This window comes from Eucyclogobius newberryi, unplaced genomic scaffold, assembly GCF_026437365.1.
Source record: "Eucyclogobius newberryi isolate DKJ021-1_F unplaced genomic scaffold, fEucNew1.0.hap1 SCAF_10, whole genome shotgun sequence".
NCBI lineage: Eukaryota > Metazoa > Chordata > Actinopteri > Gobiiformes > Gobiidae > Eucyclogobius > Eucyclogobius newberryi.
Window position 1 is genome coordinate 8,086,255 of NW_027315724.1, and position 22,817 is coordinate 8,109,071.

The 22,817-nt window shown below is 38.6% G+C and overlaps 1 protein-coding gene across 1 annotated transcript in view; it reads left to right on the forward strand.

Moving 5' to 3' along the window:
- robo1 (roundabout, axon guidance receptor, homolog 1 (Drosophila)) overlaps positions 1-22,817 on the forward strand; it is a 429,020-nt gene that overhangs the window by 171,583 nt on the left and 234,620 nt on the right. Inside the window, exon 3 of the mRNA XM_072460422.1 lies at positions 279-368. Coding sequence (XP_072316523.1) covers positions 279-368 — 90 coding nt within the window. The remainder of the gene's footprint in view (positions 1-278; positions 369-22,817) is intronic.

The window sequence follows — 22,817 nt, forward strand, 5'->3', positions numbered from 1 at the left end:
GCACAAATACAGACAGAACTTTTTTGCTTGGAATTAATTGTGACATTTTATCATCTCATCTGGATTTAGAGCAGACAATTACATTTTTCTTGACCAACATAAAGCCTGGAGAGAAATGCTGAATTTCCCCCTCTCATTTGTATTCCGTGTGCTTGCCGTGTTGGTTATGTGCTGGTTTCATGGGGCTACTGGGGTGGAAGTCCTGGGGTTTGGACGTGGGGTGAACATCGGGGCCGGTGGATCCAGCCTCTCAAAGCCTCTGATGTTATATTTGACAGAGCCTGCAGGTGCTCAGGAGGGGACCACAGAAGGGGCCACAGCTGCTCCCCCCGGGCCCCAGGAGGATGACAGCTCTCTGGGATACACAGGTACTGCTGCTGGGTGCATGATATAGTGCTGCGTGTGGCACATTTGTATGAGCTAATGTGTGTATCTTTACCTGGTACTTTATATTTGAGTTTTACACTACAGCTGTTTTTGTTATTTGCTGTTGAGACAAGTCTTTCCTTTGGTTTTATGAAATCATTTGATTCTGGATTATAGATGGAGGCTCTCTTATTTTATCTTATCTTGTTGGATAATTGGAATTGGGCTGAAGCAGAATACTGGACGTGAATATATATATATTTTTTAATTTGACCAATTTTATTAAATTATCATAAATCATATAAAGTAATCATGTATCGAAACCAGATACTTATTTGTGCAAGTATTTTGTTTTTAATCCCTTTAACAGGACAAAATCTGACTTTTCTTAAACAGCTTTAGAATATTGAGCTATATCAGAACAAATACAAGACCACAATGTATAATAAAGAAATTACTGTATTGAAAATGTTGTATAAAACCTTAATCGAGAATCGAGTGTATTCCTTAGAATCGAAATTGTTTTGGAAATGTTAGTATTGTAACACCACTATTGATTCAATTATAACAAACAAACATTTTTCTTTTGTATTCAATCTATAATATTATTGACTGCCATGTGACATCATGGGCACAACAATAATAAGTGCAGATATCTCTTTGGACGTATCAAATGTGAAAGTATTTTATTCTGGAAAAAATATTTTTGTCAATGTTGTTGTTTAAATTCATACAAGAAAAGTTATAGATAAGACAGTTAAGCTGCAGTAGAGACTGACATAGATTTCACATTTTTGATCACAAAGCGGCGCTGCAGAGCTGAGAAAAGAGGATGTGCAAACTATTGGCAAATCAACATAGATTGTTAACTGTGGTGACCCCTGAAAAGCAAAGGATAAAGTCTAGATTAGCTGCTTCTACCCCCATTTCTCTCTTTAAACACAGACTTCAAATCATGTCCCTTTTGCTTGACCGCGTTGGATCCTCTTTAAATCTTCCCTCTGAACAGTGTGAGAAATTCATCTATAATCCATCCATTTAATCCCATCTATGCATGAGCAGGAAGCACATTTGTAGTCAATGGATTGGAATGGACACTAGTATGCTCTAATACTTACAGAACAAAACAGACCAAGCCAAATTGTATATTTTAAAGATAGTGTAATCTCTCCAGCTGCACACTGTTTTGAACCAGGTGAAAAAAGTTTCCACTAGTTCACTTTGGAGCGGATCAGTATGTAAAGTGAACTATACAGGTTTATTTAAGCGAGCCAGAAGCACTGGCTTGCTTTGGCTCCAGGAACTCTTAGACAAGGGTTGGGATGGGGGTAATAATAAAACTGTAAAAAGCGCGGGTAATTAAACACATTTTATGCCCTCGGTCCATTCATGGCTCATTCACCTCTTTCACTGCTCTGTTGTGGGTCAGTAATTCATCTGACAGGCTTTTATCAGTGGAACTGAGTGCATTTTAATGCTCTGCTTATTCTAAAGCCAGATAATGTTCATAATTTTGGCTAGAGAAACACCAATATATTCCCCTCTTTATTGTAGAAAAATATACAGAGTCCAGATGATTACAACTGAATCTTTTTCTACATGGAACACTCCTGGACAAATGAGGGGTTACAGAGGGACATCTCCTCTTTACAGTTAACGGGTCTCAAAGTGGTCAAAGTGGACAAAAACTGGGATACCTTGGACATGTCTTGTTTGAAACTGGGACAAATCAATTGTTTTGGATACATCTGCTGGGACATGGGCCACAGGGCTCAAAACTGGGACTGTCCCAGGTAAGTGGGGATGTCTGGTCACCCTGTACTAGGGAGGTTATAGGGCAGAGGGGCTGCATCCCATTAGGCATACCAGGCAATTGCCTGGGGCCCCAGGCCACTAGGGGGCCCCTAGGGCCACTAGGGGGCCCCTAGGGCCCCCACACTCCCTAGAATCGCCCCTGCTATAGGGTAAGATGATTAAGTGATGCTAACTTTATCCGTTGAGCCATCGTTAGCGCCAACTCTTTCCTGTTTATTGACTCATGGCGCTAGCGTTCAAGATTGAAAACATTATATGTTCAATGTATGATAAATCTAACACTATCCAAAGAGAAGTGAAATAAATGAGAGCTGACAATAAACTGTTTTTGTTCAAACTACTCTAGCTCTAGCCAAGTCATACAGCGCTACAAACTTAGAAACGCCTTTTTATGAATTTCTGTGATCAGCCTGTAAAAAGTATAATTTAGGTGCAATTTAGATTCACTTTATTGAGAAAACAAGTATGCTGGGTGACGTCAGTTGGTCATGTAGCACGAGGGTTCTCATACTTTTCCCCAAGGTGAACCAGTTTAGGAAATGTCAAAAGTAGCTTTGGTGTGGACCTGGAGCCATGTGATGAAGATAGAGCGGTGACCTTTGTGGGAACGTGGTGCATTGATTCATGAGGGAGCGAGTGTTAATCTGATCAGGCTGACAGTGAGGGAGGAGTCCTGGGGGAGGACGAGGAAGCTATGTCCTGGTGGAGGAAGAGGAGGCTAAGTCCTGGGGGAGGACGAGGAAGCTAAGTCCTGGGGGAGGACGAGGAAGCTATGTCCTGGAGGAGGAAGAGGAGGCTAAGTCCTGGTGGAGTACGAGGAGGCTAAGTCCTGGGGGAGGACGAGGAGGGTAAGTCTTGGGTGAGGAAGAGGAGGCTAAGTCCTGGGTGAGGAAGAGGAGGCTAAGTCCTGGGGGAGGAAGAGGAGGCTAAGTACTGGGAGAGGACGAGGAGGCTAAGTCCTGGGGGAGGACGAGGAGGTTAAGTACTGGGAGAGGACGAGGAGGCTAAGTCCTGGGGGAGGACGAGGAGGTTAAGTACTGGGAGAGGACGAGGAGGCTAAGTCCTGGGGGAGGACGAGGAGGTTAAGTACTGGGAGAGGACTTATGGAGAAGAATTAGCTGGAATAACAATTAAACAAATAATTAACCTACAATTTAGCATTTTTGGCTGCTTATTATTCATTTTTCCAAGGTTCACCCTAAGGCTAATTGACCATTTTATAGGTTGCCAGTTTTTGGGTCAAATATCCTCTTAAAAATGAAGTCAAAAGGATCAGAGGCAAAATAATAATTGTTGTGACGATGACTCAATGAATTAATGTGTGGCTTCCTTCAAAAGTAGCTGACTAAATTCAATTTAAGTATCTAACGGTGCACAAAAACGTTTTCTGTAAATTATGCATTTTTAAAATAAGTGTTTCAGCAAAAAAAAAAGAAAAAAGAAGAAGCTAAAATGTCCTGCAGTTTTATTATTATAATATTCTTTTCTCATTTTAGAATTAAATTACAATCACTTCAGTCAGAGACAGTAAGTAAAAGTGTCAGCATAATGTTTAGAATGTATTATTTACTAAATACATGTTTATTTCCACTTTAAATCTACAATACAAATATAAGAAGGTTTTAGCTGTGACAAATTACTTTTCTTTCTTTTTTTAAACAAAACCTTTTCGGAAAAACTTTCTGATCATGCACCATTTAGATTTCCTGTGATGGGTCCTTATTTGTACTACAAAGTCTACCATATCATACAATGACAACACTCAAAACATTGATTTGGGATATATTCAACGTTTGGTTAAAGATATTGACAAAAACTCTTAAGGAGACTTTTTCTCCATCTGAACTTGAAAGCCTGCTCTATCCTCCTCGCTCACATCAACAGTGCATTTGTCACGGCGCACACTTCAAAAGCCTCTGTTATGGTGCAAACCTCACAGAGAAAATGAGCGTCCATGGTTGGAACACGGATTGGCCACACGACGCGGGGATCCAGGCGCCGCTAGGATGGAATTTGATCTCACTGAAGGCAAACCAAATCATACCCATGCATTTAAAGAAGGCTACACGGCTGGATCTAAGTTTCAATCTCATGGACGCCGACCAACAAGAACAATAAGACATTTATGAAATGCATGGTTTGGTTAAAGTGAAATAGAAATTGAAAGTCTCGAGCCAAGAAGAAGAATGTGACATAAGATCTTGAGCTTGAAGAGTTACGGGGCAAGAGTCTGCCTCCTGTTTGTCATGAAAATTATTCTATTATTCATTTGTTCTACTACAGCCAAGACAATACACCAGCCCAAGTTACAGGTCAGCTCTGAGGAGAGGCCACCCCGTCACACTAGCAATTGGTGTTTTTCAAGGTACTATTTTTGCAATATAAACACTAGTACCTGAATACATGTAAAATGGATGAGTTTAAAGTCCATATGATAAGATTTTTTGACTACAGGAAGTAGAGCTGTGTTCTTAAACAGAATCCCTCTGTGATGTCAGCAATATGCGACTGGCCCTTGAAAACACAGAGGCAATTTACACTTAACTGGCACACTTTTCTGACAGTTTAAACATTCATTCAGCAAAATTAAGGTGTTCAAATCATAATCATGTCAAATCATAACTATTGTGTAATCTATATGGATTTTGGCTCTTGTTTACAGTATGGTTGGTAGGTAACAGCTCTGTAATTACCTCTCCCTATGTCATATTTGCTGCTCATGTCCAACCAGGAAGTACAATTACCATATAAACTTAAACTATGTTTAAGTGAAATACGTACTTTAACCTGTCATATAGACTTTAATATCAGTTTGTGGGACATTCCAGGCAATATCATCACTATGGAGAAAAGTTACTGAGTACTTTTGACTACGGGTCTTGATGACTGATAGTTATAGAAACTATAAACATATACTTTTCATCTCTTTAACATAGTTCAATATTTTTTGGGGATTACAGAAGAGATATAATTGCCCCCTAATGCATGAGGGAAACAAAACTCACCATTAGGTAAAGCAAGGTAAGATGAGACGGGACGAGAAGAGAGATTGGGTCTAATAACAAAACAAGACAAGATTTGGGCACAAGTAATATTAACAAAATATAATTAATCTCACACTTAACTTATCCCTCACACTTATATATGTGAGTGTCTGCAGAGCCCCGGCTCCTGAAACTGCGCCGCTATTTGACCGGGTTTTAGCGCCGTTTTAGACCGCGCCGGGTTAAGGTTAGGGTTAAGGTTGGGGTTAAGGTTAAGGTTAGGGTTAGCCATGAAGCTATAACAGGCTACAAGGGAAATGCCGCGGTCCCTGAATCTGCGCTGCAATTTGACCACGCCCGCGGCTCTCCAGCCACGGCATATAAATATATATATATATATATATATATATATATATATATATATATATATATATATATATATATATATATATATATATATATATATATATATTATTTTTATTATTATCATTTTGTTTTCTGTCATTGTAGCACTCCTTTTTGTAACTACAGCCTCCTAAGACGTACAATAATCTATAATATACTACAGATCATTTTCCCCATGTACACAATCTTGCGGCAATTTTATCTTATGAGATCTTGTGGTCACATGATCACATTATGACTCAGCATCAGCCAGTGCCCCCCAAACTACTCCCATCTTTGGCCATTATACTTGTTCCCCTCCTGTGCTTATGCTTCCATTGGCCACCCACACACAATCTCACTTTATCTGCCCCATTGGATCAGTCTGATGCTTTGTAATGTTGTGCTTCTGGCTCAGGCTGATGTGCCTCTGTAACCACTTATATCACCATCACATTCTGGACGCACTCTGGAGACCTACATGAAACACTAAATATGGATGTGCCGTTGGTTTCACATCCGCAGTGTTGGGGGAACATTTGAGAATCTGAGGGGTTTTTCATTTTATCAAAAGGATGCAGTAAACTGAAAGATGTGAAGGGGGAATATTTATGTAAGTGTATTATATTTGGCAGTAGACTGTAGACTTGTCCAATAATGTGGTTGGAGCTTAACTTATAAAATATGCAATAATAAAAGGCTGGTTAATAGATTCGACAACACTGAAGTGAATTATGGGGAGATCACTTACACTTTTGCACTTGGGCTTAATACCCTACCCTCTAGTAAACATACAATTAAACTCTGATCTAATTCTATGTAATCTACTACATGTGCAAACCTTATATTTTTATATATGATACATATTTTTTATATTATAAGGAAGTTACACAGAAAAGTATATATCTAAAAATGTATACAAAATATGTATAAAAGAATGAAGTAGAATACTTGAGTTAAATATATTAGAGCCTACTATATGTCAATAATTCATAATGGAAAAAGTGCATTATTGTGTTTTTTAATGGGAGCGGTTTATGCCCAAAAATATTTTGTCACTTTAAATCTCCATAAAATAGATTTATATTTTTTTTAATTGTAAAGTACTTGTACTTGTAAAGTACTCATAACTATGCAAACTTTCTATATGTTTTATACATGTCTTAAAAAAACAGAACTAGGTCCTTGTTAACCATTTGGAGAGGTCCAAAGACACTGTTCACATTCTGAGCGTCCAAATTATTCACCGCTATGATTTGTCCAACAAACAGCATGCTAACGTCACTTCATGTATAATGGATTCCATCCAAAACATCAGAACAAAATTGGTCTGGCCGTGTTGGTCCAGCATAGACACTGTCACGCCCAGAGACCAATATCAAAACAAAAGAACAGAATATTTATCTTCTGATTGGTCGTCACAAAAGTTGACTCTTTTTTTACGTGTCAAAGTGTAAATAAAAGCCAGCAGACTTTTGGGGTTGAAAAATGTGAAGCCAAGAAGCCAACCCTAACCCCTAACCCTAACTTTTTAGAACTTCGAATAATGTACGTGCTGAAAACCACACATGACTTTCTAACAGTCACTTTTCCTCATCGGGATTTGTGTAAGCGCTCCATCTACTGGCAGCGGAGGAAACTACGATTAGGAAATAAACAAAAGCTAGCTTGCCCTTACATGCAAAGTTTACACACATAGTTGTAATGTACAAAAATTACTTATGGACTTATAAACACCACTGAAGACCTCTGTATTTTTATATATCCGGAAAATTTGAGACTAAGTGTTTTTGTGAGACTCAGAGAAGGAGCAGAGAAGACGAGCTTGTAAACTGGATTGTTTAAACTAGTGTGAATGAAAACTAAAGTACAACTCCAGGTATGTTTGATGATGGGATAATACAATTTTTAAATCCTAAATAAAAGTCTATTTTATATAATTTGCTTTAGGGTAAGGCAAGTTAATCGTACACAAGGCAATTCAAAGTGCTTCACACAATAGGAAAATGCATTAAAATCACAGCGACATGAAATAAATCACAAAACTGTGTAAGACATAAAAAGAGTGCAAGTGGAATCCTTCAGGAAGACTGTTCTAGATTTTATTCCCCATGTTTAGTCCTGGCTCTGGGCACCAGCAGGAGGCCGGTCCCTGAGGTCCTCAGAGTCCGAGATGGTTCATATGGCACTAACATGTCCGAGATGTACTTTGGCGCTAGGCCATGGAGAGACTTGTACACACGCAATTCTGCTTTAAAATCTATTATCTGAGCCTGAAGCCAGTGCAGAGACCTAAGGACTGGAGACAACGGATAGTCTCTCCAAGTCTTGTTTAGACACTATACATTTGATTTTATTGATTTGACGTGGCCGTTAAAGTTCAGGTCTGAGTCCATTATTACCCCCAGATTTCTAACTTTGTTTGTAGGTTTTAGAGCAAGACTCTGGAGGTGACCACTAACACTTTCTCTTTGTTTCTGTGGGCCAAAGACAATGATTTCAGTCTTGTCTGAATTCAGCTGGAGAAAGTTGTTTTGCATCCACAAACTGATCTGTTGGATGCAGTGACAGAGTGAATCTACTGGTCCATAGTCACCTGCCGTCAGTGGAACATAGATCTGAGTGTCGTCTGCAGAGTAGTGAGTTGTGATAGGACACAATATTCCTGTATTATCTGACGTTGAACAGAAGGGGTCCCAGGATTGACCCTTGGGGCATCCCACAGGTCAGGGGCATGTGGTCTGAGGCACAGTTAACAATTTCAACAATGTGCTTCCTGTCTTCCAGGAGGGACTTTAACCAATTTAGGGCAGTGCTAATAATGCCCACCCTGTCCTCTAGTCCCAAGAGGATCCCATGGGTGATAGTGTCAAAAGCAGCACTCAGATCTAACAGAATTAAGACTGAGACTTTGCCCATGTCAGTGTTCAGGTGGATGTTGTTTGTCACCTTGACAAGGGCATACCATCTAAACCAGGTTGTAGTTCATTAATTTAAAAGCTAAAACTAAAATACCCCCTTTTATTACATGCAAATCGTCACTATATAGAAGCAGTCACAGCACGTGTGCACAGAGGTCCTCCCTGTCTTCTTCCCTGTACTCTTTACTCTGTTCTGTGGTGTCCTTGCCAAAGCGTCACATGATACTGGGCCGCGTGGAGCCTGGCGCTAAACAGATGCTAATGTGAGCCCTATTAGCACTGCACAGAGAGAGAGCAGGATTCACAGAGTGCAGCCAGTGGAAACATGGATCCTGCTTCTCACTCAGGAGGGGCTCTAATGGGGCACTAAGGGGGCATGAGGGAATGGGACTGTGTCTGTGGAGTTTGTGCACTTTATTTTCTTGTAATAAAAAAGCAAAGTAGGCAATTGGGATCAATACTTTAACTTTTACACTGATATTTACAATATTATCAGTTATCGAGCTGAATACCGGTAGTTCTGCCATGGTTGTGGAAGTAACACTTTTCATTCATTATCCCTATAGACTTTTCAAAAAATTAAAATATTAAAGTGAGAACCTGCAGGTGTTTTTTTTTTTTGTCATAATCTAATGTTTTCATATGGCATTTTATTTATAAAAATTGTCTACGTTTTGGGCGTATAAACCTGAAAAATGGTTAGAGCCCATTTTCAATGCCTTCATGTTGCGGTTATATTAGATAACAATATATATAATATATATGTATCTATATGTGTATATATATATATATATATATATATATATATATATATATATATATATATATATATATATATATATATATATATATATATATATATATATATATATATATATATATATATATATGATCGGACTGAAATTTAATATCAACAAATCCTTCTGTACAATCCAAAATCTCCAAGATCCAAGTCCAAGATTGTAAAGATTATGTGTGTGTGTGTGTGTGTATGTGTGTGTGTGTGTGTGTGTGTGTGTGTGTGCAGGGCTGATCTTTATGTGCCTGGGAGAAAATTGCATTTAGATAAAACAGCTTTTGAATTTACAATGTCCCACGTGAACCTTACAAATCTATGGATGCAAGTGGATTCAATTGAATAATAAAACATCTTTCGGTGCAGATTGGACAATGTTGTTTCCACGTGAAAACTTTTGGTTGGGAGAGCACACTGATTGAAAGGCATAAAAATGAAAAAAAAAAAAAAGAAGGTCTGTGCCTGTATCCCTCACCTTTAAAATGTGCAGAGCAGTAACATTTCTATACTAAACAACTTTCTTACTTAAAAGCTACTGCAAAATGCCTCAGTGAACAAAGAATATCTGTCTTTATTGTTTTGCGTCTGTCAGGCGCTTTTTCCCTCTGCACCGCTGCACCGCGGTGTCACATCTGTCTGATGTGACACTTTTGGAGCTGTTCATTTAACTGTGGTTCACTGAGTCGGGTCAGCATGTTTCTGTGGTCCAAACCTGTGTGACATGTTTGTGTTATTTTGCAGTGCCCTTTGTCAGAAATAGGTGACGTATTTTTAAAAAAAAAAATGTTGTCTTGAGGCTGCTGCTGCTGCAGGGCAAAATTACTTTACGTTGTTCCCAGACATAAGCTTGAAGCTGGAGTTAGAAGCTTAAATGTGGAGCACTTTCAACCCAATGTTGGCGGCCATTGACTAACACATTCCATTAATAAACTTTATTTTTGATAATTAGAAGAGATTTTTGTATGTTAATGATGATCCTATTAGGCTTTTGGTAAAAATGCTGTTGTTAAGAGCCAATGTACAATAAAGTTAAAGTTAAAACAGGGATAAGCAATAATAAATAAGGAATAAAAGAGACATAATAAAACACTAATAAAGAATAATAAGCAATACTAAGGAGTAAAAAACCCATAACAATATTAAGGAGTAGTAAAGTCGGAATAAGCAGTAATAAGAAGTATTTAACGAGTAATAAGCAACAATAAGATTATTCAAGGAGTAATAAACCAGTAATAAAGCAATAGTACAGAGTAATAAAGCAGTGATATGGAATTTGTTAATGTACAGAGTTATAGTGTGTATATAGTATGCACGTAACATACATATATAGGCATACTTTAAAATAAACAAAACAATCAAACAAACAAATAGCATGCAAATGACAAGTGTAAAATAAAATTACTCATTCTTAACAACATTTTTGGCTAATCCACCACTTTTACAAATCTCTTGCCTTGTTTTCATGCCAGTCTCATCATTCCTCTGCCCACACAGAGGACGCCTCTCTGCTGCTCCTCTCTTTATGGATGTGAGGCCCGGGACAGTCTCCTCTCAAAGTGACCAATCACAGTGATCTATGTCTGTGCTCCGACTACAGGGATCTATTTACCCCGGGCTGAATCAGCTTTCCATCACCATCCGAGCCCATCTGCCTATCCCCTACGTCCTACGTCCTACATCCTACGTCATATGTCCTATATCCTACGTGCTACGTCCTACATCCTACACACGCCTCCTGACTCAGATGCAATACACATCTACATAAAAAAAATATATATATGTTGATCTATTCGTTTAACCTCCTAAAATGAAAATAAATAAATATATATATATATATATATATATATATATATATATATATATATATATATATATATATATATATATATATATATATATATAATTAACTAATCATCAACAAACATAATAATAATTTACTAAATTTACTAAGGTTAGAGTAAGTTTGTGTTCATGATTGTTAATGATTATTAACATTTATATGTGCTTTGTAGATATGCTTTATTTAAAGTGTTTATTTTTCTGACAAACGAGAACTTTCAAGACCCTGGGCATGTGAAACATAAAACCTAATGTCTACAGCTTTATTCTTTAAAAAACAAGGCAAAATGTAAGATATTTATTTACCTTTTAGACTTTAGTGAGAGTGAACACCAGCAAAGACACCAGAGTCCAAAACTACTGAGTCTCAGGCGTTTTAGGGAAAACCCATTAAGCTCTCCATCACAGCAGCAGAACTACCAGCCTTCTCAGCCTCCTCACCCTCCTCAGCCTCCTTATCCTCCTCATTCTCCTCATCCTCCTCATCCTCCTCATCCTCCCCAGCCTCCCCAGCCTCCACATCCTCCTCCGCCTCCTCACCCTCCTCAGCCTCCTTATCCTCCTCATTCTCCTCATCCTCCTCATCCTCCTCATCCTCCTCATTCTCCTCACCCTCCTCATCCTTCCCATCCTCCTCAGCCTCCTCATCCTCCCCAGCCTCCTCACCCTCCTCAGCCTCCTCATCCTCCTCATCCTCCCCAGCCTCCACATCCTCCTCCGCCTCCTCAGCCCCCTTATCCTCCTCATCCTCCTCACCCTCCTCATCCTCCTCAGACCCAGGTGTAGATACATTCTCTCTTCCATCACATCCGTCTCTTCATGCCTCGATCTGAGCTTCAACGTTTACAAAAACAATAAACTGTTTATGTCACTTTATGCATTTGTCTCTGCGTCTTTTCAATCCGTCCAATTTTATCTTCTCTTTCACGCTTTCATTCTCAGGGAAAGCCATGCCCCTCCTATTTTCTGCCACAAACAGCCAGTGCCAACGAATCACAGTGGCTCAATAGAACAGTCAGAACAATATATGGTAGTTTCTTTTACCTCAGATTTTGTTTGTGCACGTGTGAACACTTCGTTGTGCAAAGATGACAAAATTGACAAACCTTACTCCATAATTAAGCCCACCCCCAGTCTCCATGTGATTTATGGCACAGATTTCTGGTGGAGACGTGCACCAATTGCCTGTCCATCACCCCACAGCCCGGTTTGGCAGGAAGCTGTAAAAGTGCAGATATCCATGTGTTTTAAGAGGCTGAGTAAATGTTGGCTTAGTTCACCAAATACATTACCATATGCACTGACTGAGACTGTAGCATTTCCTTTAACCAGAGCTGGCTGGGATTGTGGGCAGTTTCAAGTATTTCATTGTATATTTTATACCACTTTTCTAAATAAAATTAAAAAAAAAAGTTATAAAGTGCAACAACCTCAAAGAATGCAATAAAACAACTACTACATAAGAATATTTTTTAAACTTTGTAAAATTTGAAATGTGTAAATATTAGCAATCTTAAGTTCAACCACTAGCGATAAGGACATTACACTTCATTAACTTGCTAACTAACTAAATAATCCACCTACCCAAATTTAATTAAATATATGTACATACTCTAGTGCAGCTGCGAAATGATTGAAGATATTCCACTGGACAGTGCACAAAGGAGATACAGTTTTTTTGGCTTTAGACACGGCTGGGATTGGTGCCAAATGAGAATATTCAAATGATGAGTTATAAAAGGGAAGCTGTGGCTACAATACTTAAAAAATCAAATGGGTAAATTCCAGGGCGGCAGTAGCTCAGTTGCTCAATGCTCGTTCTCTGATCCGAAGGTCGACAGTATGAATCCCACCTTCGATGTACTTAACTGGCACGAATTTTAAGCATTAAAGGAAGAAATGCACTATATAATGTGACCATAATTTTATTAGGGTATTTTTGTGGGCAAAATGTACACGTTTCATAATCTACTGTATCTATTGCCCCAAAGTGTATTACTCTGGGCATGGCTTACAGAACAGTCCTCCAAATGTAATTTCCTGAAGACAGATTTTCTTTGAAGGACTATTGTCTGGGGGCCAGAAACAATTACAAAACCACATCATAATTTTGTTAATCTCTATAATCCAGTTCAACAAAATACATTTGTTGTGTAGCTGAAATAAATACAAATACAAAATAAATACAAAATATTTTTTTTTTAATATCACACTTTCATACAAATGCAAGTCTAAAGCAGGACTAAGCCAAGACAAAACTAGACTTGAACTGCATCTCAAAGCAGATCAAGATCTAGGTTTGAAACAAGACTAAACCTAGAGAAGGTCTTCAGTTGTATTGCATCAGGCCAAAATCACATATTTAAAAGGACTACAGCACAAGTACTAAAGCACTAAGAACAAACCACTATATACTACATAAACATTTGTGAAGCATTCCTCATAAAAAAGCAAAACTATAAAAATTGCTGTTTTTTTTCCATAATGCCCCCTTTTTTCCTGTCCTGATGGATTCCTCTCTTTGCCTCACCGCAGGGAACATCTTTTCAACACTGTTCCTTTTTGTTTCAGTGCGCCCTGTTTGGTGTTCCAGTCTTCTTGCACTTTCAAAGCTGTTAAATAGTGCAGGGGAATGTGGACACCCCTGTCGCGTCCCTCACTGCATCTCACCCCTGCACCTTTATACTGGGGAGGCCCCGTGCAGCAATGTCTCAATACAACCCAGCATGTGGCCTCTAGAGCCCTTTCCCCATGTACGCAAAGCAACAACACTAGAAACCTCCCTGTGAATGTTAACGTAGAGCGAATTTAGACGAAAAAAAAAGACAGAAAAGATGAGAGACAGTGTGGCCATTGAGGGAACTTTTTTCAATGTGTTGGATCTACCCTAATTACATTTTACATGCCTTGCCGAAACTTGATTCTACAGATTTGGCGTAGCAAGAAGCATGAAGCCTACATGCGCTCGTTTTGTAGATGCTGCAAGGACTAACGGATCTTGACAATTTTTGGTGGATTTGATGCAATAATCTTTTGAATTTAGAAAGTTTTTGAAATGCGTGGTCTGGAATTTCTGGTAATTCTCTTGCTTTTGGGCATGGTAGTAAAGCTCGGCGCCTCAAAGGAGCACAAAACGCAAAGAAAAAGTTGGGCAAAGAAGTTTTGCAAAAGGATTGGAAGTAATAAGTATGGAGATCATCAAACGTATCCACTGCACAGACAGTATCCACTGCACAGACAGTCTCATAGGAAAGCAAAGAAATGTGAGCAGCTTTTGCACAGTAAGTAGACCTGCATAAGTCCTTGAAAAGTAATTTTAACATCATGTGAGTGATTTGTGTTTTGCTGAGATATGAGTGCTTGGAATGACTTGGCACACCATAAGAAGGAGGAGGGAAATGTTGTGAATTCAAGATTTTTGTACAGGCAAGAAGCAGATTTGCAAACTGGCTGATAGAAATGTTGAAAATTCTGAATTGACAGTGAACAGAATTTGCCTAAATGTATCTAAGCAAAATAACAAATATTTTATTTGAAATAACTAATGTAGTTGAAATGTAGTTAAAAGTCACTTCAAGTTGATCAGGTTTTGTTGAAAATTCACTTTGAAGGATAAAAAAGGTCAATAAAGACCAATGACTAAAATAAAAAAGGCTTATTACTTGCTCTTGCTTACTTCTGGTTTAAAGCACATGCATGCATTTATATTATGTAGGAAATTAATTGGTTGAGAATTAGATAACTTGATTTAACATGAGTATTTATTACAGTTTAAAAACTTGATGTAGATTAATAGTTGTCAAAGTTTTAGACAATTTAATGTAATTTTCTTTTATTTATTTATTTTTTAGATTTGGTTTGCCCTTAGGCTTTATAGACAGGAAAGAACAAAGTGAAATGGGGGATGAGAGAGGGGAGGACATGCAGTAAACGGTCAGAGTCGGGACTCAAACTCCCGACACTGCGGCCGGCTGCACTTGGAGCCTGGCATATGTGCAGTGCCTTAACCACTCGACTTTCGGGAAGCACATTTGAATATAATTTTCCACATAAAATAATAGTACTTTCTCTACCATGGAGTCTTAAATTAGTTCTGATAAATAAAGCTCAAGATTATTCTCAAACTGTTCAGGAAATGTACTTAAAGTGAGTATCTAGTTTAGATTCAAATTTTAGCAGTGATTAGTATATCATTTTCTATACTTTTGACAACCTTAGTGTTGGATGCATTCGTGTGTACGTCTAATAAAAACAATCATATGCTTTCAAATTGGTTTTGATACAATTAAATACCATCTTACTAAATTTTGAGAGACACGTTTTTATACATACTGGAGTGCGGTGGTTGTATCTGGAGGGTCATGCCTGTGGTCCAGGCTGCAGTGTGTTCTTTGGCCACAGGAGGGAGCTGTGTGGTCACAAATACATCTGCTCTGTGCAGATTCTGCCTCTGCTCTGTTTTCCATGTTTGATTCCACTTTTGATTCTTTGTGTGAGAAATAACTGTCATTCTGGATTGAGATGTTATGTAGCCTATAAGTAAGTGTAGTTTCTATAGAAAAAATATAGAATTTTTCTTTTTTTTTAATAATCCAGAACAGTAATCCCATTCATACTTTATACCAAATTATACTTTCTTTTGTGAAGCTCCGATACAGTTTTGAGGCAAGAACATTATTAATGTTCCATCCTTTGTAAAAGGAGACAAACTTTGCCTTGGAAATTCAAAAAATAAACTTTTGGAACTTGGATCTTAAAATGTAACATCAGTATTTTTAACATTTCTGATGCATTTCTGCCTCAAATCATGATAATTACAATTGCAAGGCTACATTAGCATGTTGGAGGTAAGCTAGCATTTGTACATCACTAATGTAATTCCCTCTGCAGTCAGTAGATGGAACTAAACTTCATTTCTAGCATGGCAAAAGCCAGAGAAATAAAGTTTTTTTTTTGTAAACCAATTTTTTTGTTCATTCTAAAATATGAAAAGCCAAACTAAAGGCACTGAAGTGCATGTTTAAAGGACCTTAACTATACAAATAATGCATCATATTTGACCTTTAAAGAGAGAAGATGTGCACTGGCAAATCCATGTGCTTAAACTAGAATGTAAAAATAAATGTCTGCAATCTGAAATAGTACGACACCTGTAATACATCATTTTAATTTTATAATAATCATAATGATTATTACCATTATTATTATGTTTATGTGGTGGGGACAGTGCTAACACACACACGACACATACTATAAAAACAGATTGTTGCCATGGGCTCATTTGCATCTGTCCCACATTCACTCTCATGCACAGCACAGATGCACACTAGAGGAGAAGGGGGTGAAGTGTCTTGCCCAAGAACACAATGACAATGCGCACTACCGCCCCCTTGTGGCACCTGGCAAATGTTAAGACAATGCAGGTGATGAGGAACAATCTTACATTTAGAGATATCAATTTAAAATGTAAGAAAAAGTTTGTTTCATTAGGTAATGTTTTCAAAAGTCATTCTGATCCTGAAGTGAGTTTTTTATGTTTGGCTGAGGCATGAGTGCATTGAACTAAGAAGGATTTCTATTGGACAACAGCAGAAACATGTGAATGAATAAATAATGCAATGTACGGCATCTGTGAGTGTCCCAAAAACACTGTATCAATCAAATGCATTATTATTGCACTGTGTCTTATAGTTTTGTGTATTGTTTTTGCATGGACTCGCTGCAGTTGTGTGAGTCTGGTGAGTGCACTTTGGCTCAGATTAATACTTTGACTTAAGTGATTTTTTAATGTAATACTTTTACTTGAGAATGTATTTTTCTGCTCCTGTATCTGTATTTCTATTTAAGTAACAAAATGGAGTACTGATGTAGGCCTACTTAAGTACAGTAATTGAGTATATTTACTTACTAACCACCTCTGTCGACTACAGCCGTACGATACAATTAAAGCTCTACTATGTAACTGTTTAGACCCAAAGTAGTCTAATAAAAGCAAGCTTTGGTTCTGTTTTCTTCATTTTGCGTGCCTTTATTGCTTTGAAATCCCTGTAAAATCCAGTGCCCTTATACTGTGAGTGGGCTCGCCTCTCCACAAACCTGACTCACGCTGACGATGGCTTTAACTTTCTCTGTCCACGGAATCATACCGGTGACTTTAAGTACAAAAAGTCTGTGTTTGCACAAGTTTTCCTGGTTTGATCCCAGCTAAGACCTGATGTGGACTTTGTTTGGCTCTAATCCTAGTTTGATCTTGGTTTATTGTCCAGGTTCTGCTCTAGTTTTTGATACTGTTTGAGTCTGAGATGTGCAAAACGCAGATAAAAACCACAGTGACACTTTACATTACACACGACTATATGGACGTAATCCTCGAGTCACATGCGCGCACCTTTACGCACGCACCACAGCGCCTCCTCCTCCTCCTCCTCCTCCTCCTCCTCCTCCTCCTCCTCCTCCTCCTCAGTATCTGCATGTGTGCGCGCGTGCATGTGGCCGTGTGCGTGGCCACCAGCCCCGTGTGTGTGGGAACCAGAGAGGGAGAAAGAGGGAGAAAGAGAAAGAGACAGAGAAGCGGATCGGGGGCAGCGCTCGGATTCCACGTTCCTTCGCCTTTTTCCCTCCTCAATGAAACCAACTGACGCCGGGTCTACGCTCCTCCTCGCGCCTCCCGAGCTGCTCTCGGAGCCCAGCGGACACCAGCAGCGCCCACCGGGGATGGCAAACCCGAGCCAGTGACCGGGGGAAAGACGGAGGACGGTTATTACGCGTAAAAGTTTTAGGATGTAACCGTTTGGATTCTTTTGCTTTCACTGCGCCTCTTTTGGACTTGTTTCACGCACTTTTACGCGCACTTGGATTTGATTCTTTTACTACTTTCCCCCTGCAATGCACAAAGAAAAGTAAATCCCAAAACAGCGCGACGTTTTGGGCATTGAAACGCGCTTTTTTTTTGACGCAACTGGATTCACGCGCACAGAACACGACTTTTTCCACAACACAACACAATTACAGTTTGTTTGTTTTTTGCACATGCTTTGGCTTCACCGTTCACAAGTTTGCAGTGATTCATGTGGAGTGTTGAAACGTCACGAAAAGAGACGTTTTTTGGGGGGATAAAACACGCAACTTTCCATGTGGCGAACTCGCACTTTGCTTTGACATGAAGGAGCGGGTTTGTGCGCTTCGGGAATAATTTGGATTACAAACGTTTTCTGTTTGTTTTTGCTTTTTTATAAATAACAAGTGGCGTTGCACGATGTCTCCCACTTCTATTGGAATAGCAGTTCTTGCAGGGATTCTCCAGATATGCTCAGGTACGTAAAGTAAAGTAAAAGCGTGTGGATGGATGGATGGAGAGGTCTGGGTTGCGTGCGTAAAAAAGACACGGTGTTTGCTGGTGTCGTTGCGGGTTCAAACGGTTTTCCCCAAAGTCTGCCTTGTATGTAATAAGTGCGTTGTAAATGATAGAGTGGCGCGGTGAGTGGCGGTGTTGCCAGCTGTAATCCAGAGCTGGAGCAGTTCGAGCCGCTTGAGTGCAGACTTGGCACGGCAGAGCAGAGGACACGATCCACAGCTCAGTTTGAACACCTGCCAATGGACTCTGGACGTGTGCAGTTGTTCCTGAATGTGTACTTCTACATACTTGTGTACACTTTTGACTTTTGTTATTGAGGTGACAGTTCTCTGACTTGGGTAAAATGTTTTTTTTTTTTTTCCACTTTGAGTAAATCTACAAGTGACAAAAGTGACAATACGATGTGAACATTTGTGTTTCCTGCACTGCTCCTTCTGATATGATGTTTATTGTTGTGTTTGTATTTGTTAAGTTACTACTTGTAAATACAATTTATTTCATGTTTTGTCCTTCGAATTAAAATCACTTCAAAATATAAATCAGATGCAGTTTTGGAAAAAGTAACAAAGTACAAAAGTTTAAAAAAAGAATGCTCTTAAAGATGTTTTATCTGTCTTTTTTAATTGTTGAGGTTTTAGTCGCGCTGAAAAAATGTAGAAAAACATGTGTCCGTACTGCAAGGGTACTTCAATACTTCACGTGATACTTTTACTTTAGTCCTTTTTTAAACTTCTTTGTCTACTTTTATGGTCTTTTATCTGTGTCTTTTTACTGCGCTTAAATGTACAGTGTACAACCTGTGTCCTTACTGTGAGTGGGCTTGCATTTCCACAAACCTGACTCGTACCTGGCCAGGAGGAGCCTTCTCGTGCTTGTTTCCATGGACAGGTTGTTCCTTTGACAGTAATGTTCCAGTGTGGCACAAACACATCTATCTCCATGCAGAATGTTCAGATGTGTGGGTTTTTATTTCTATCATAACCAATGAGCAGCACATTTTCAAAATCAGTCTGAAATACTTTTGTACTCTTAGGTTGCGCTCACGCTGTGATCTAATCCAGGTTTGGATTCAGGTTTAGTTCTGGTTCTAGTTCCTGATGTTGGTGTGGTGAATGTGCGAGTGTGAACGCAGTACTTCAGTATTAAGTCATGTTTGTTCCTGTGTCTGTACTTTTACTTTAGTAACTAAATGTAGTGTAGTAGATCAAATGTTATGTTCAGACTGTTCCTGTCTGTTGAGTCATTTCATGCACCACTACTTTGAACTTCTATAAAGTTTTGAAGTATTTGGAATCATACTTTTGACTAGTTGTAATATTTGGGACTACTCTGCCCTCCTCTGAGTGTGGACATAAAGAGCAGGAACAGGAAGCGTTTTATTTCAGCAAATGTTATTATTTGTTGGATCAAAAAGATTAAATATTATTTGATAAATATACAATTGGATGGATGCATGATTGTGAATGTTTTGTGCTACTACTACTACTACTACTACTACTACTACTACTACTACTACTACTACTACTACTACTACTACTACTATTATACTACTACTGCAGTCACTTTACACAACTGCAACTTATTCTCTCAGTTCAATTCCCTTCTCAAAGTTGTTACATCTGTTACTAACTAGCAATTATGCAACTACTACAGTTTTTCAGCAGATACACACAGTTGTGCAAAGATACACACATTTGAAGTTATCATTATGTCGTCTCGTGAATATTCTCCCTTATTCTGTGAAATGGCATTTTTAATTGTTAGTTTTGCTCATTGTGACGGACTCGTTCTGTCCCGTTCTGTCCGCTAATCAGGGCCGTGAGACTGAAGTTGTTCAGTCGATTAATCGCTCAGTGGTGTCTTAGTGGACCAACATTTTAGTCACTGTCTACAAGTACTTTTCTGTGCAGTGAGGCGTTAGATACACGGAGATACGTCATAGTTTTACCCAGTTTTACCACATTCTCTTTTAGTCGACTAATTGGTCCATACGGCATGTCTTTTATCGACCAAGAATGTCTTAAGTCAACTACCTCCCTACTGGAGATTACAAAAGTATATATGATTTTGATTGATCAGAGTTTTCAATTAGATTTTTGTCTTTCTTTGTTCATTTCCAGAACATAAATGAGACATAATCAAGGGCATTAACACACAAAAAAGAGACGGATGTGTATCTTTTTGTCAGTTTTCTGTTCCGACATATAGTTTTCACCTGGGAACAAAATCTGCACACGAAGATGTTTTATCATTTAATTTAAACTTTATTCATAATGGCAACATTTTAAAAATTATAAGTTTTTTCTGCAAAATCTAATTTATACACTGTGATTATTTTGTAACTTACGTGTAAACAGAACAAAGCAAGACATTTAAACCTGGCTCTGTCCATCTGTCTCTGTCCAGATTTATATGTACTAAAAATGAAGCTATTTGTGCCGTTCTACACATAATGCCTTATTTTTATATGAAACCTCTACATGATGAAAAACTAGTAATACATTTTTTTCCTTACATTTATATAAGTAAACTAGAGAGGAAGTTTCAAATTGATATCTCTAAATACCTGCATCTCGCTGTAAAAAGCCGGCGTTTAAAAACGACTGAATCTCGATCTCAGTTAAAATGTGGTGAATTCAACAACATAACAGCAAAACCCTAATCTGACATGCTTCCCTCTCTGAATCTGAATCTGAATCTGAATCTGAATCTGAATCTGAACCCGTCCCAGGCTTGCAATGAAATCCAAATGCGCTTGTAAAGTTTTCGCAACTGAGCACACAGAGCAGTCCTGCAAACTGCTGAGGTGCATTCGGGAGCGGCTCGGAGCAGCTCGTATCATCGGTCATACAGACAGCCAGCCCCTCCGGACCCCCGACCGTCCCCCCCACCACCACCCTCCACCCACCCCCGTCTCCACACACGATCCTGGGATGGCCTATTCCTGCTTAGTCCTGCACTTTGGACACACTGGACTGGATGTGACTAATGTAACGCTTCTGTCTGTGGTAGTTTTTTCTGCTGTTAAGTCATTATATCTGTTTCATTAAGAATTTATTACTATTATTAATTGTGAAAAGTCATCAGAATGCTGCAAATTACAAGAAACGTAGACCCATGACGTGATTTAAAGTGCATAATATATCACTTAATTGCAATTATTGGCAAACACAATACATACATAATACATAAGCAAATAATGATATAATGTATCCTTTTTTGTGACACTTGTCTATTGTTTTTATTACATGTAGCAAAAAAAAAAGAAAAATTTTAACTTTTCTGGAGGAGGACACACAACCTACACTCCACGCCAGGTCAGATCTGTGGAGAGGCGACCACGCTCACAGTAACAATACATGAGTTTTGTTACTGTAAGCAGTAAAAACAGTTGAATAAATGCACATTAGACACGTTTAATGAATGCCATACAAGTTACAAAGTGCACCTTTACAAAGCCTAATATTCCCTTCCATACGACTTTGGTTGTTGGAAGTTTGGTTGGCCCCCTGTGATAATAACGCCTTAATGTGCCGCCGCCCCCTGTTGGCCCCTGTTATGAAGTGCATTAGTCTTGGCTCTGGTTTTATTGGACTGCCGCACCATGAGAAACACAACGCTTTCCAGGTCAGCAAGGAGTGCGAAGATGAGGAGTGGGTAGTTCTGCAGCAGACGGCGGTCCCGAGGAGGAGAAGGAGTGTGGGCTCCGAAGAGAGCACTGATGGCAACTTCAGAAATACATGTTTTTGTTCTTTATAAAGTACTTTTAGTTGGCCAATATTGTGCTTGCTATTTATTGAAACCTAGTGATGTTATTCAGACAATATTATGTCTGGAGCTGTGCAATTAATTAAATCAAAATCGAGATTCACATTTTTAATTGTCAATAATTGCTTTTTAATGGACCACTGCATTATAAAACAATGTCAGGAAAAGCATGTGGTTTGGAGCTGTTTATGTTCAGAAAATTTAAATTGAAAGCCATTTTATTTGTTTTTAATAAGACTAAATCAGATTTAATAAAAAAAAAATGTGATTGTTAGTGATTTTCTTAAGTTGCCCAATCTCAGTAAAATTGGTCAGTAATAAACACATTGGGAAATGGAAAAAACAATTAATTTTAAAACAATTATTTCAATCTTCAATCAATTTTCTCTGATGGCAAAATTATCTCCGATTGCTCACATCAGATGGAGCAATTGGAGCAATTAAATTACATTTCAATAATTATATGTTTGGTGTGCATGCAAACGAAGCCACTGAGAGTTGGTTTAGCGCTTTGTATTTTATATTAAGTTAGTGGTTAAGGTTGAAAATAGAACCCAGCCTGCCCAGGCCAGACCGGAGTGTGGGCACAA